The 13,798-nt window shown below is 52.6% G+C and overlaps 6 protein-coding genes across 6 annotated transcripts; 2 read left to right on the top strand and 4 right to left on the bottom strand.

Moving 5' to 3' along the window:
* Nucleotides 1–316: 316 nt before the first annotated feature.
* On the bottom strand, nt 317–2,627 carry JCM6883_004709 (uncharacterized protein; the record flags this gene model as incomplete). The annotated part of the gene is made up of 11 exons (XM_076630794.1): nt 317–905; nt 965–1,064; nt 1,131–1,215; nt 1,290–1,427; nt 1,501–1,581; nt 1,652–1,705; nt 1,775–1,830; nt 1,901–2,138; nt 2,202–2,277; nt 2,349–2,436; nt 2,522–2,627. 11 exons carry the CDS (start codon nt 2,625–2,627, stop codon nt 317–319), a joined length of 1,611 nt encoding a protein of 536 aa, XP_076489218.1.
* A 625-nt stretch (nt 2,628–3,252) lies between these two features.
* On the bottom strand, nt 3,253–4,367 carry JCM6883_004708 (uncharacterized protein; the record flags this gene model as incomplete). The annotated part of the gene is made up of 5 exons (XM_076630793.1): nt 3,253–3,753; nt 3,815–3,898; nt 3,954–4,079; nt 4,147–4,219; nt 4,279–4,367. The coding sequence occupies 5 exons, from the start codon at nt 4,365–4,367 to the stop codon at nt 3,253–3,255; spliced, it is 873 nt and encodes a 290-aa protein (XP_076489217.1).
* Nucleotides 4,368–4,496: 129 nt separating this feature from the next.
* On the top strand, nt 4,497–5,672 carry JCM6883_004707 (uncharacterized protein; the record flags this gene model as incomplete). Its single annotated transcript, XM_076630792.1, has 4 exons — nt 4,497–4,499; nt 4,972–5,058; nt 5,132–5,507; nt 5,575–5,672. 4 exons carry the CDS (start codon nt 4,497–4,499, stop codon nt 5,670–5,672), a joined length of 564 nt encoding a protein of 187 aa, XP_076489216.1.
* A 1,017-nt stretch (nt 5,673–6,689) lies between these two features.
* Nucleotides 6,690–7,772, bottom strand: JCM6883_004706 (uncharacterized protein; the record flags this gene model as incomplete). The annotated part of the gene is made up of 4 exons (XM_076630791.1): nt 6,690–7,286; nt 7,364–7,460; nt 7,519–7,601; nt 7,659–7,772. The coding sequence occupies 4 exons, from the start codon at nt 7,770–7,772 to the stop codon at nt 6,690–6,692; spliced, it is 891 nt and encodes a 296-aa protein (XP_076489215.1).
* Nucleotides 7,773–8,137: 365 nt separating this feature from the next.
* Nucleotides 8,138–10,769, top strand: JCM6883_004705 (uncharacterized protein; the record flags this gene model as incomplete). The annotated part of the gene is made up of 3 exons (XM_076630790.1): nt 8,138–8,597; nt 8,694–8,774; nt 8,839–10,769. 3 exons carry the CDS (start codon nt 8,138–8,140, stop codon nt 10,767–10,769), a joined length of 2,472 nt encoding a protein of 823 aa, XP_076489214.1.
* A 1,430-nt stretch (nt 10,770–12,199) lies between these two features.
* TPI1 (triose-phosphate isomerase TPI1) lies at nt 12,200–13,649 on the bottom strand (the record flags this gene model as incomplete). The annotated part of the gene is made up of 7 exons (XM_076630789.1): nt 12,200–12,451; nt 12,515–12,523; nt 12,599–12,881; nt 12,947–13,011; nt 13,083–13,141; nt 13,208–13,282; nt 13,613–13,649. 7 exons carry the CDS (start codon nt 13,647–13,649, stop codon nt 12,200–12,202), a joined length of 780 nt encoding a protein of 259 aa, XP_076489213.1.
* Nucleotides 13,650–13,798: the final 149 nt, after the last annotated feature.

Here is a 13,798-nt window from a genome sequence, read left to right as displayed (position 1 = left end):
AGCGAAAGAGTGAGAAAGTTCCGATGAGCGCGATGAGCTGGTATGACGTGGCAACAGGGTGGCCCGTCGTTCAGTGTGGATACAATCACTGCGACGAGTAGATAGCGAAGGAGTTCGAGCGACGCGCCGGCACAACCGCAAATTTAGAACTCTCGCAGACCATGTCATTTCTCGAAGTCTTGAAGCACACAGGGGAGGAAGCTGGGATAAACTGCAAGAGAGTCGATCTGTGTAAGCTACTGGGTATCGTCCTCGTCTCCTCGCCCCTCTGAGTTCGGATCCTCTCAGAATTCCCGTAGATGCAGAGTTTTCCCGTTCAGAAATCGCCCAACAGATCTGCAAATGCGTCCTTCTTCGGCGGAGGTTGAGGTACATTCTTCTGCGCTTGATTCATCGAACCATTCGAAGGCTGCGACGAGTAATTTGCGGGTGAGTTTCGGCCGCTTCCTCCTCCTAGATTAATCGCTCCTTGCATTTGAGGTGGTTGCGAAGAGGAAGGTCGAGTGTTCCACGGTATACTGGCCGAGGAGGAAGAGGAACTAGTGGAGTAGGCGGGATTCGAGAAGAATGAACCGGACGAGTTCATCAGCGCTTTCGAGCCGTTCGAGGGAGTATTCGTAGCCGGAGAGGGGGAAGTGAAAGCATCGTTGAGATCAAACAGAGAGCCTGATTGTGCTGAGGTGGTGGGAGTTGAGGAGGGAGGGAAAGGGTTTGACGAAGGACCGAGAGAAAGGGAACCGAGACCAGCGAGATCGTCCATCGGATTGCTTTTCGTCGCGTTCGAGGTCGTCGGAGTTGATGCGTTGTTCGGAGAAGGAGCCGCGAATGCCGAATCGTCATCGAAGTCGATGAGGGAGACTTGTTGAGCTTGTGCTTTCGCTTTTGAGGATGGTCCTCCCGCGAGCCTGAAGACAGCGTTCGAACGTCAGTACGAGTAATTAGAGAGAAGCGCTCCTGGACGTACGCAGGATCAATATCGGCAGTAGCTGAACGATCTCCAGCTTTGAACGACTCGTATCGTTTCGTAACGTTGTTGATCAAGTCATTGATCAGAAGCAATCGATCTGATACATCCAGTCGTCAGTAATCCGTCATCACTTGTGACGTCAAAGAGAAGGGTTGTTGCTCACCCATTGCATCTGGGTTGTTCTCTGCGCTTTCTCCAATCCATTTTTGAATCTTCGGTTGAACATGTCGACACTTTTGAGCGATTTGCTGCGCATCAAGATTCACGGAACATCAGTCACGTGTCTTCCACACATGAGGGGATGAATAGAACCCGGACGAACATCGTAAGCATCCCCTTCCACGAATTTTTCTTTCGGTTTCGCATTATTGAGCATCTCGTTCAAGAGCAAGACCCTCTGTTGTATCCGATCCAATTCTTTCGATACTTGTTGTTCGTAATTCGGTTTCTTGTCCGGTTCCTATTCACGCGCGAGAGTTTGCACATGTTAGCGAATGACTCTTCGAGAAGAGAGAGGAGCGTTTCAAGCTCACAGCTCCTGCCATCACTTTCATCAATTCCTGTGCAGCTGCCAAATCCTTCGGAGTCCCTCTTCTGATTAGCTCTTGAAGTTTCTGTATATCGAAAGGAAGACGAGTTAGCTTGTCGGTCACTTGCTTGTTTCGCGAAAAACGGTCAACTTGCAGCAGCCTGAGCAGCTCGGTCTTCCTCTTCGAGCTCGTCTGGTGTTTGTAGGTTCTACAGATTCGACGAGGTCGTGGTTAGGCCATCATGTCAAAGCTTCGGCGGAGAAAAACGAGAACTCACTTCGGTAGGGTTCAAAACTGATGCCTGTCTTCGATCAAAGTCCGGGAACCGATAACCTGTTCGAGCATGTCGACTATTCTCCAGTGGCCATCGGGAAATAAGTACTGGGGAGAAGTAGCAACGAACCTTTGTAGCTCAACAACCTATGCATATCCCGAATATGTACCAAATCCTCCTTGTGTTTCGAAGTCAAACAAATCGTATTCTTCCATTCGTGGACCAACTCGAGTACTTTCGCCATTGGAGGTGGAGGAAACGTTGGAGGACGTTCGGGGAAGCGTCGAACGAGTTCGTTGAGGAATTCTTTCGTGCTGATTTGAAGGTGGAATGGGTAGCCGCAGTTCTTGACGAGGATATCGAGGAGCTACGAAGAGGCACGATCATCGTTAGCGACAACGGGTAGGAGCATAGAGGGGGAGAGCCTCACATGGAGAGCGAGCATTGCGACGTGACTGTTGCGATGATTCACCAATCTGACCACTTCGACCGCGGCTTCTCTCGGTCTACTCGCAAGAACGACATCAGTATGCGCAGATCTCGCAGACTCCACAGAGAGAGGGGAGAGGTAGTTTACGTGTTTGCCTTCTTCGAATTGATTAAATCAGCAATCTCGAGGTCCAGACTGAGGTTGGGTTCGTGTAGACTAGGATCGCATGCTCTCTCTACATTCGTGCCGAGTACAAGGAAGGGGAGGGAGAGGATAGTCAGCGGTCGAATTGGTGGGGGAGATGGAGAGGAGAAACTAACCGATGTAGTTGACGAGGATGTCCTTGGTCGAAGCTGCAGGGTAGCTAGGCGATGCTCCCCAGGTTGAAGTGCTCGCGCCAGCCGTAGCTCGGTGATGAGATGCCATGGCGAAGTCAAGGAAGTCGAAAGTGCAAATCGCGAAACTCAGGAACTCTCGTACGGCAATCGAATTGCTCTCGAGCGCGATCTCTAGATCTCTCGATTGACAAACGCGAAAGAAGAGGACATTCGACGTTGCAGAAAACGTAAAATCAAAAATACCGAAACTCCCGATTTTCGATAGCGGATCCGTTCCGTTGCTTGCGGCGATGAGTGCTATGCTATGACAGACACGAGGGGAGAGAGAGCTTACCCAGAAGTGCGGACACTTTCGTCGAGGAGCGATATGCGAGGCTTGAGACGTTGAGGTCACTTGAAAAGTATCCAGTTTTCAAGATTCAGGAATTCTAGCTTGCTTGCTGACTTGAGACGAGCGGCCTTGTTCTTCATCTTCTCGCTTGCGGTCAGGGTCTTGTTCTTGCGAACGTTGCGAACGTAGGTAAAGGTTGGTAGTGACAGATTCAAGATTCAAATTCACGTTTTGTCTTGAAGATTTTGAGTACTTTTTACAGATTCCGGAACGTAGAACGGGGAAGTTGAGAATAGCGTTCGGTGGCATAAACTAGATCTTCATGCCTTCCTCGAGATCGAACCTTTTGACGAATTTGGAGAATCGTTTCCGTGTTTGACATCTAGTAATCCTCCTTGATGTCGTCACGAGGAACAGACCTCTCCCTCCTAGGGGACCTCTCCCTCGCGGCGGAGCCTTCAGGACTCCTCGAATCCCTTCGTCGAGAATCACGTCCGTAATCTCGGTCGCGGTCATCCCTCGACGAACGACCGTAATCGTCACGGTCTCGTCGACCGGAAGAAGACCCTCCGTAACGATCTCCTCCGGCTCCTCCAGCTCCCGAACCGTAACGGTCGTACGAGGAAGAAGAACCGTAACGACTCGAAGAGTATCGGTCGTCTCGAGAGTACCCTCCTCCACGTCGGTCATCGTAACGATCACGTCCTCCTCCGGCTCCTGCTCCTCCTCCGGCGTAACGGTCACCGTAGCGAGAATCGTAAGCGGGAGGTCCACGACGGTAATCGTCTTCAATGCGACGAGGTCCGCGGTATTCTCCGGGAGTAGGTTCGTGAGGGCGAGTCGTAGCAGAGAAGTCGACACGAAGACGTCGACCGTGGAGGTCCTGTGAGAGTGACCATGATGGGTAATGGCAGGTGTTGCGTTCGGACAGAGGAGAGACTCACGAAACCGTTCATTTCGTCGATGGCTTTTTGAGCTTCCGAAACGCTTCCAAGGGTGACGAACCCGAATCCACGGGATCGACCGGACTAGAATGCCGTGTGAGTTCCTGATTCCTCACTGAAGAGAGGAGATTGGCCTTACTCGTTGATCGTAAACGATAACAACTTTCTCAACTCGACCAACGCGGCCGAATTCCATCTCGAGATCCTCCTCGCGAGTACGGATACTCAAGCCGAATACACCGAGAACGTTTGAAGGTTCAGCTTGCTAAAAACGAGTCGAAGCTCGAGTCAGTGATCGCGAGATGAAAGAGATGCGAGAGAGAGAGGCGTACAGGAGCGTGAGAAGGACGGGCAGGAGGGTTGTAAGGACGGGGTCCATCATCTCGGTGATCACGAGAGTCACGGCTGTGTGGATCATAGTCAGTGATCGGGCAATGTGGGTAGAGAGTGGAGTAGGAACTCACGGAGGAAGAGGAGAGCGGGCTCGATCATCGTACTTGGCTCCAGCCGGGGCAGCTTGATCGTATTGGTCTCTCGGAGGGTAATCAGACATGGTTGTAGAGTAGAGTAGTAGTCGCGGAGTTGTCGAGAGGGGGACTTGGGTCGGAGTGAGAGAGGGCGATTTTTTTCAACTCTTCTCCTTTTTCCGCGTTCTTAATCCTTTGAGCCCCCTTCCGACAACATGGTTAGTCGATTCAGTACTTCAACAGACGGATCCAGTCCAGCACCCCCCGACCAGCCCGCTGCCCTCCCGGTCTTTCGAGGTTGAGACGAGTCTCGACAACACAATTTGATCAATCGCCTTTTCCCGCCAACTCGACTTCACCAGACAATCTGAAGTTATAGGATGTTGGAATAGGCAGTTCAGAGATGGTAGCGGTAGCTGGAACGGATCAGGAGCGAGGACTCAGGCTCGAAAGAGAGAACTGGACTTTCGAAGGAGAAGGATGGTTGCGTTACAGAGCTAGCAAGGGGAAACGATGCAGAACGGGCAGAACAGGCTGGATCACATGTGAGAATGCTCTATACGGCTCGAACGGGTGAACTGACGGTTGTTTCTCGACTGGTTACTTCCCACTCCTCTCTCTCCACTCTCCTGCTACAATCGGACCTCTCCTTCGCCCTGCCTGAAACGGAAATGGATCCGAATGGTATAGGGTATCGACATTGAGAAACACCACGTCAAGAAGGGTCAACGTACCGCCCCTCAATCTGAGGACCCTTACCTCATGCTTCTTGTCAAGGTGAGCTCTCTCCCGTGCTCTCTGCGTCGACAGAATCACCCTGAGCTGACGAGCGAGACGAAAACGCGTACAGCTCTACCGATTCTTGGCTCGTCGCACTGAATCGAGGTTCAACAAGGTCATCTTGAGGAGGTTGTACCAATCCAAGATCAACCGTCCCCCTCTTTCGATCTCGCGAATTGCCCGTCAAGTCTCCAAGTCGAACAAGGCCTACACCGACAAGCACACCGTCGTCACCGTCGGTACCGTCACTGACGACGCTCGTCTCGTCGAAGTCCCCAAGCTTTCGATCGCCGCCCTCCGATTCACCCGCACCGCCCGTGCCCGTATCGAGAAGGCCGGAGGAGAGTGCCTCACTCTCGATCAACTCGCGCTCCGCAAGCCCACTGGATCGAACACTCTCCTTCTCCGTGGTGCCCGTAACGCCCGTGAGACCGTCAAGCACTTCGGTAAGCAAATTTGGAACTTTGTTTGCGAGTCCGGGTTTCTGACACTTGTGATCATCCGCTGCTACAGGTTCCGGTGTCAACCACGCCAAGCCGTATGTCATTAGTGGCGGGAAGAAGGAGGAGAACGCTCGCGGACGTCGCCGTTCCCGTGGATTCAAGATCTAAGAAGGAGGAAGAGCAAGAGAGTCTGTCGTTTCCGAATGTTTGCAAATCCATTTGCGTCGCCCCATCTGCGTGCTGACAAGGAGTGAGTATAGAGAAAGACTCCGCCCTTGCGCGAGTTTTCCAACTCGATTCAACGTCACGAAATTTGAAGCCGACCGCGTGTCATCCTGATCTAAAACGTGCCAAGAGGGGTCGGGGTAGGATGGGTTAGTCGAAGGGTCTACTCCGTCGTTGTCTCGGTTTCCGACTGTATTTCTTTTGGACACCCTGCTTTGACCGCTAAATTCGCCTGGACCACTACAGTGCGAGTTGGAGCGAGCCTGTTTCTCCTTCATTTCCATACCGACCCCCTGTCGTGCATTGATGCTCGTCGTCAGGGAAGAGCGAAGTGATAGTTGGGTCGAGAGCATGAAACCTGAAGAATGTTCAATTCGCCCGAACAAACTCGCGATCGGCACGAAGTTCCCTCTCCTCTCCCTGATATCCCCTTTCTCTAGCGATCCGCATTGCCTACTCGGGCGAGTCAGCGTGGTTCTCTTGGCTGATATCGCGCTGAGCTCGTGACAGATAATTTGACAGGAATTTTGGTCGAAAATCTCTGTCACTCAGGAGAAGTTCGACTCTGTTCTGGACTCTCGCCAGCGGAGGCCGAAACTCGTGTTGAGATACTCCGAGCTCTCACTGAGATGATGTCTACATCCTCCGCTAGAACGCCTACTCCGAGAGCGAGACGTTCTGCGATGCCGACTCTGAGCACGGAGCACCGCAGCGGACCCAACCTGATCGAGGGCAGAGCCGTTCGTGCATGTGCAGCCTGACTCGTTATCGTGGGATCGGAGACCAAGCATGACTCTCTAGCTCACTGCTCCATTCTCACCTTCACGAGGATTCGACACAGATTGATTGTAAAGATTTAACGAAAAGAATGTGTACAACCATCTTTCTCCAAGCTTGTCACCTCGTCTCTGTTCGTTCCCTCTCCCGAATCCTTGCGCTTTCCTCTTTGACGCTGATCAATCAGTCCAGGTCCATATCTTTCTCGCCCGATTCTTCTTCCTCCAATTCGATGCGATTCGCTGCGGATGAAGAACGGAACACATGGCGAGACGGTTTCGGGCGCGTTGCATCCGATGGATCCCATTCGTCCGTGTGAACGTCGAGCTCGCGAGTTGAGCGGGAAGGTGAGCCGAATTGGGCGGGGTAGATTGGTTTCCACTTCGTTGGAGAGCGCTTACGAGGAGAGCGCGAGCGGGATCGATCGTAGTCGTTGTTGCGAGAATGTGGGCGAGCGATCAGGGAAGGAGGAGGTGGGACAGGCAATTCGGGAATGGATCGCGCGGAGCTCGGTCCAACCGAGGGAGGATGTCCAAGGCGAGTTCCTTCGACGGAAGGTTCTGAGCTTGGCGTGACCCCGAAAGGGTTAAAGTCGAGAGGGAAGAAGCACGTCAAGGATTTCCACAATTTGAGGATCTCGGGATCAGAACGAATGACCGGAAGAGGTGCGAATTCCGGGTTCTGAGGATCAAGCTGGGGAAGCATCCATTGACGGCGGTCTTGTGGACCGTAATGAAGGTGTTCCAAGCTGCACCAGTGCGCCGGTGCGAACTCGTGAGCCTATCGATCGAATTCGTAAACAGAGTCAGCGGTTTATCAGCGGTTTTTACGCCAAAGATGACAGGGAAATGGCTGACCTCGAGGACTCCCTCTGGCACGAGGTCTCCAGTAAAGAACTCTTTATCATCTTTCAGAGCTCTCTGTGCTTCCTCCTCGTTGGCCATTACGAATTTCCTAGGAAAGCGAAGATTCAGAACGCAAGCCATTGGGGAAGCGTTTAATCATAACACACAGTTGGGGCGGGAACGCAGCCGAGTGAACGACGACAATGACTTGATACTTTGCACCGAAGGCATCGATCTTAGAGGAGAGAACCTAAGAAGAAACGATTCAGGGTCGAAGAACTGACAAGGAACTAGCGAATTAACCCACCTCGAGCGGGCGACGGTGTTTGTTACCCTTGAGAACAATTACGGGCTTGCAGAGGACGGCGAACCAGTACTGTTTACGTTCGAGGTCGGTAACAGTCAAAGTTGAAGTTGACATTGAAGGAACGTGAGAGTTTTGTCGAAACAGCGAGCGAAGTGAATTAGACTATGGTCCTCCTAGTGACAGTAGTACTATGCCGGTTGCCTACGCAAATGGTAGAGGTTGTAGAGAGGAAGGGAAAGGGTCGACGAAAGTTGTATTCGATTGTATTCGAACCTACTAGATTCTAAGCAAGTCGACGAGTCCGGCTGGAGGTTCTGCTGAGAAGGGACACCTACTGCATTGCAATTTACCTTTTATGGCATGCTACTCAGGCTATATCTGATTCCTTCAACTGAATCGAGGCGGTCTCGTCGAGTCGCGACCTTGAGTGGGTCGGCGCCGCTTCACTTGACTTCCTCCTTCTCGCCAGTCCACTCGAGATGCCTAGCTCACCACCGAGTAGCCAACACCGGGTCCATCACGCTCTCGTGGCCGCTGGCGAAGGTTCTCTATCTATTCCACCGGAATCCTTCGAGGCCGAAGCCTTCCTCGTCACTCCATACACTCCGCCGGCCGTACTGAGCCTCTACAAGACTCCACTCCGATCGGACGTTGACTCCTATCGACCTGTTCCTTTGTCGATCGCAGACCAGCGACTTTCCTATCCTTTCAGCCGAGTCGAACATCTCCCTCCTCCTCCTCCCGCCGAAGATTTAGAAATTCGACCGGAGCGAGAGTTGGAATGGAGCAAGATCGAAAACCTATCGGGAGTAGCTGAAGTGGGTCAAGGGGTATCAGTTGAATCGGAATTGGGAGCGCAGAAGAATAGCCGTGGTTTCCCTGAGAGAGCGGAAGGTCCGATGGGCGGTAGCGAACGAGAGCGTGCTGGAGCTTCGAGAGGTGCGTGTTAGCGGTCTGGGGAAGGAGTGATCGTGACAGCTCGTGATCAGTTAACTGATTTCCAACTCTTTCCTCCCGCCGTTCTGATTTCCACAGGACTCTTACTCCCACTCGAACAGACGACAACATCGGATTCAAGGGATGTAGCTCTCCGAGGGGCTCTCGCAAGCGGATCAGGTGCGTTCTCCTTTCCAAAAGGAAGCTGGGACTTCTCTAGCTCGTCTGTGCTACGCGAGAACAGTTCCTGAAAGGTCGTACTCTGGGGTTCCGACTACCACGAAGAAAGCTCCGCCTCCTTTACCGGCTCCTCCACGTCCACCTCCTCCTCCCCAACAACCAACTGCCTCCTCTGCCTCGACAGCCGTCCCGCGAAAGACGACAGCCTCGACGAGCGGAACAAGGAAGTCTCGAAGACAAGGTGAAACGGAGAAGGAGAAGGTCGTCGACGATCGTTGGAGAAAGTTCACGCTTTCACATCCTTTCCAAATCGTCAGAGGTGGACTCCAACCTCGCTTCCCCGTTCAATCCTGCAAGATGCTGGACTCCCTCTCCGTCGAAGAGCAGCGTACGATTCTTGGCAGGATCCTCAAGCTCAACGAAGAACGCGACAACAATTTCAACCACGTTCTCCCTCCCTCCAACACCGACGACCTCGATGATCTTCTCCTTCTCGCCCCGATGCTTCCGCTCTCCGCGCTCGAAAGCGTACGCACCGACTCGCCCACTCCAATCCGCCCCATCACCGGAACCACTCTCAATCGCGCTCTCGCAGAAGGTTCAGTCGATCACGTCGAATGGTATTGTTACGAGATCGCTGCGTACAGCTCCTCGCTAGAGGTGGCAAACAAGTTCGGTCGATACTTGTCGTCTCCGGAGGTCGAGGCATTGGCGATCGAGGCTTCGGCGAACAAGATTTTCCCGACTTTCGTCAAGAGCCTAGGAGATTACGTCAAAGGAGGAGGATGGCCGGATGGAATCGCTCGACTATTCAATTATATCGGGTGGTCGCAGGGATGGAAATGGACTTACGAAGGAGCCGAACCTCGCTACCCTCGCCCCTTCGAGCACTTCGTCACCGACAAGAAGAACCATCTATCCCTTCACCAGTTCCTTCTCCGCCTCATCAGAACCTTCATAGACACCACTGGCTCCATCATCGATGTCACATTCACCTTCCTCGGGACCGCCAACTCACTTCCCGCTGAGGTCGAAATCTCGACTCAACACCTGATGCAGGCCGAGGCTCTGCTTTCCGTCGCTCGCGATTCTTCAGTGTTGAGAGGTGGAGCGAACGTTGTCTCCTGTGGAAACGTTGTAGTCACGACATTGATGACCGATGTCCTCGCCTCGTTACCCTCCGACGGCCTCGTTTCTGAAATCGCCGCCCTTTCAGAGATCCCCTCCTCTCTCCGTCTCACAATCTCGCGACGAATCTCTAGCGACATCACACTCGGTGCGGCTCGCCGACAACTGGAACTAGCGAAGTTGGAGGAGGAGGCGAAACCTCGCTCGACCAAGGTCAAAACTTCTCCGACCTCATTTCACGGTCGTCACTTCGCCTCGAATCTTTCCACGTCTCCGCGCCTTCGTCTCAATCTGGTAGTCGTTCAGGACAAGATCAAACGCCGTGCCCCTCGACTCGTTCCACGACCCGCTCCAGCATTCCAGGAACTCACTTCCGCCGTCCAACAGCAGCTCCAGCCATTCCGAAACGAATCATTCTTCCCTTCTCTCGCCACAATCGCCAAGAATTCCCGCTCTCTAACGGCAACTGCTTCGATCGGAGCGATTCTCACTCGTTCGACGATTCGTGGAGGAGTCGATGTCCACATTCAAACGAAAACGGAAGAGACTGGAGCGGTTTATACCCGACTCATTCTCTGTGTAGGAGACGAGAGCGTCGTCGGTGTCTTGACGGCAACCGGCATTGCGAACGGAACGGCCTTGCTCCGCTGGGACGACGAGGAGGAGAACCTGGTCGTCAGTCGCAACAACCGCGTACTGTACATGACTGCTCAAGATGGACCGAAGAGTGTTCAAGTACCTTGGGTGTGGGATGCGGAGACTGTGAAGAGAAGGGTAAAAATTCGCAAGGGTGTCAAGAAGGAGGATCAAGAAGAGGAGAAGAACAAGCTTGATAGGTTGATGCGAGCGTTGCTGGTGATTGGTTGAGACCATTCGAGATAATCACGCACGGTGAGTCAGGGCAAACCCTTGAAGTTTTTGTTCAAAGTTGAACATTTTCACTGACTTGCGATTTTGCTTTTCTTCTCTCTCTAAAGTGGTCGTCGTCGCTCCCGTGGATTCAAGATCTAAACAGTTTAATTCGCTTGTTTGGATTGAGAAGAGAAGTAGTTGGGGGGAGGGAAGGAGGTTGCAAAAACCATTTCTCTGCAGTGTCTCTTCTCCAACTTCCTGTCCCTTGAGAATCTTCCATCGTGCGTTCGGTTGGCGAGAGAGGGGCGGGTCCTACGCGGAGAAGGTGGTCGCGAGAGACTGAACGGGGTAGAGCTGGCGCCGAGCTATAGCGCTGGCACCGCTTGCTCCTTCCGTCCCGCACTGCAGACCTGTCGTATCCTCTGCGCTGTTTTACCGCCATCTTCGCCTCGCTGCTTCCAGGTATACATGTTTCGCCAGCCGCTTTCGCGACGAGTCACTTGCGACCGTCTGGTCGACAAATGTGTGAATTGACGGTTTCAAATTATCGTTCGCGAGACGTCTCAGAACGCTCTGCTTCGCGGACAAGCGTTCCAAGGGGGACGATCGGTGAGTATCGAGACGTAATGTCTGCAGTGGTGTACGCTCGATCCAGAAGACTCGACGTCAGCGCTCTCTCAAGCTCATTTTCCTCAACCTGTCGTCTTCGCGCTCGAGTCTCAACTGTGGGTCGCCCCCGATACGCAAATGCAACAGAGTGCCCGATCGCTGAACATAACTGGCCTCGTGGATGACCTGCTGCGAGGCGAGAACGTGAGAGAGCTTGTCAGCGAGAGCTTGGATCCGATATCTCCTTGTTCGGGTTCGAGGTTTTGCGTCTTCTTCGTTTCCCTCGGTTTCTATGCCAAACCCACTGTTGCTTTGCGCAGATACCAGATTTCAGTTCGAGCTTGATGCGCAACCTTGGTGTCCAGATTACGCGGGATTCTGGCCTCACGAGAGCCGCTTTTTGTTCGTTGTTCGGTTTGTGCCGTCAATCGAAGCCGTATGGACGGCTTGTCGGAGTCGGGGATGGAGATCCTTACTCTACAGAATAGGTCTGCGTGTGAATCGCGTCCGCTTCGCGGTCAGTTATCCTGCGGAGCGCGAACGATTGAGAGCACAGACGACTCGGCCCAATACTTCGTCAACGTACAGCGTCGGGCCTCCCACCGTTACATGACGGAGTGCGTCCGTATCTTGGGTAGCAGTCTTGTAGCTCCAAGCTACGTCGTAAAGTTCGTCTCTTCCTCGCTGATAGAGACCTGACTTCTTGAACTCGCCTCCAGTCCCTCTCCTGTTGCATAGCTGACTCGGTCATTAGACGACAAGTAGAAGGACTTCATTGGTTGTATATTTTCACGCTTTCGGACTTCAAATAGGATTAAGATTCGATAAAAACAGATTTAAAGACGAGCCTTAGTCTTGTAAGCTTCCTCGGCCGAAGTGATGATGTCGGCGAATTCAGGTTTGAGGGAAGCACCACCGACGAGGGCACCGTCGATATCAGGGCAGAGACAGAGTTCCTTAGCGTTCTTAGCAGCGACGGAACCTCCGTAGATGATTCGGGTTTCGTCGGCAACTTTTTGGGATACACGCTTGGCGAGGAAGTCTCGGATGGCCTTGTGAGTATCTTGAGCTTGTTCAGGAGTAGCGACCTAGAAAGGCGAAAGTCAGCTTGAGAGGACTGCGAGATAGGACTAAGTTTTTCTCGTGCTCACCTTTCCGGTCTGTGCGAGTCCACCGGTACCGAACGTCATCAGTCAAAGATTGCTCATACGTTCGAATAGGGACAGTAAGCTTACACCGATAGCCCAAACGGGTTCGTAAGCGACAACGATATCCTTCCAGTCGTTCTCCTCGATAACCTTGGCAAGAGCCTCGACTTGACGACTGACGACCTCGTTCGTCTTGTTTGCCTCACGTTCCTCGAGAGTCTCTCCGATGCAGAAGATGACCTTGACGTTTTGCTTCAACGCAGCCTTGGTCTTTTCGGCAACGAGTTCGTCGGTCTCGTGGAAGAGAGTACGACGTTCAGAGTGTCCGAGGACGACCCATTCGAGTCCGACGTCCTTCAATTGGTTGAGGCTGAGTATAAAAAGGGATCCGGTGAGCGGAAATTCGAAAACTGGAAGGGGAAAACCGAGACGTACGAGATTTCACCAGTGTAGGCACCGGAAGCAAGTTGATGAGCGTTTTGAGCGGCAACCTTGATGCCCTATTGATGCGTACGAGATTCGAATGAGTCAACGTCGTTCTCCGCCAGAAGTTTCGATAACTAATCTTTACCTTCTTGACGTGCTCGAGAAGGGGAATGATGTATAGAGCGGGAGGGGCGATGATGACATCTATCGCAAAGGAACAGTTCAGCTTTCCGGTGTCGCGAGAGAGTGAGAAGAGAGCAAGAAACTTACCGGCAGCCTCGACGTCGAAGTTGCACTCGTTGAATTGGGAGACGAGCTTGGTGAGGGTGGCGAGATCACCGTTCACTATCAACACACGACGCGGTGGATTAGCTTAGATCCGAGTAAGTGAGTTGAGATGAGCCGAATATTATCGATTCGAGCTGAAAGTGGAATGTCAAAAGGGTAACGCCGATGTTTGCATCCTCCTCCCTGAGTTATATCTCTATCCCATGCTTTGCTCAGGTCCTTCACGCTTGAGTCGGATGAAGCCGGTTGCTTCCAAGATGTTGTTCCGTTGATCCGACTCATTCTCCCTCAACATTCCTCTGATCCGGTTGATCCTTGACAGATCCGTTCAGGCTATATCTCCAAGATGGTCCAGCAGGCAGTAGAACGATTGATCGCTGAGCTCACTCTTGAAGTTTCCACCGATGCAGACCTTGCGTGCCATTTTAGATTGATAGGGTTTCTACGCATCAAATCGCAGCTTAGTATTGCTACAGAGCTCAGCATTGATCGTACGTACAGGGTAAGGAAGTTGAAGAAGAAGAAAGCGAGTGAATTGCGGGAGAGAGAGTTTCGAGATTTCGCGCGAGCACT

This window comes from Sporobolomyces salmoneus (assembly GCF_050403485.1).
Source record: "Sporobolomyces salmoneus JCM6883 DNA, S_salmoneus_JCM6883_v1_ctg12, whole genome shotgun sequence".
In the NCBI taxonomy this organism is placed as follows: domain Eukaryota; kingdom Fungi; phylum Basidiomycota; class Microbotryomycetes; order Sporidiobolales; family Sporidiobolaceae; genus Sporobolomyces; species Sporobolomyces salmoneus.
The sequence above is the reverse complement of the archived record's forward strand: the minus strand, read 5'-3'. Positions and strand labels throughout refer to the sequence as shown.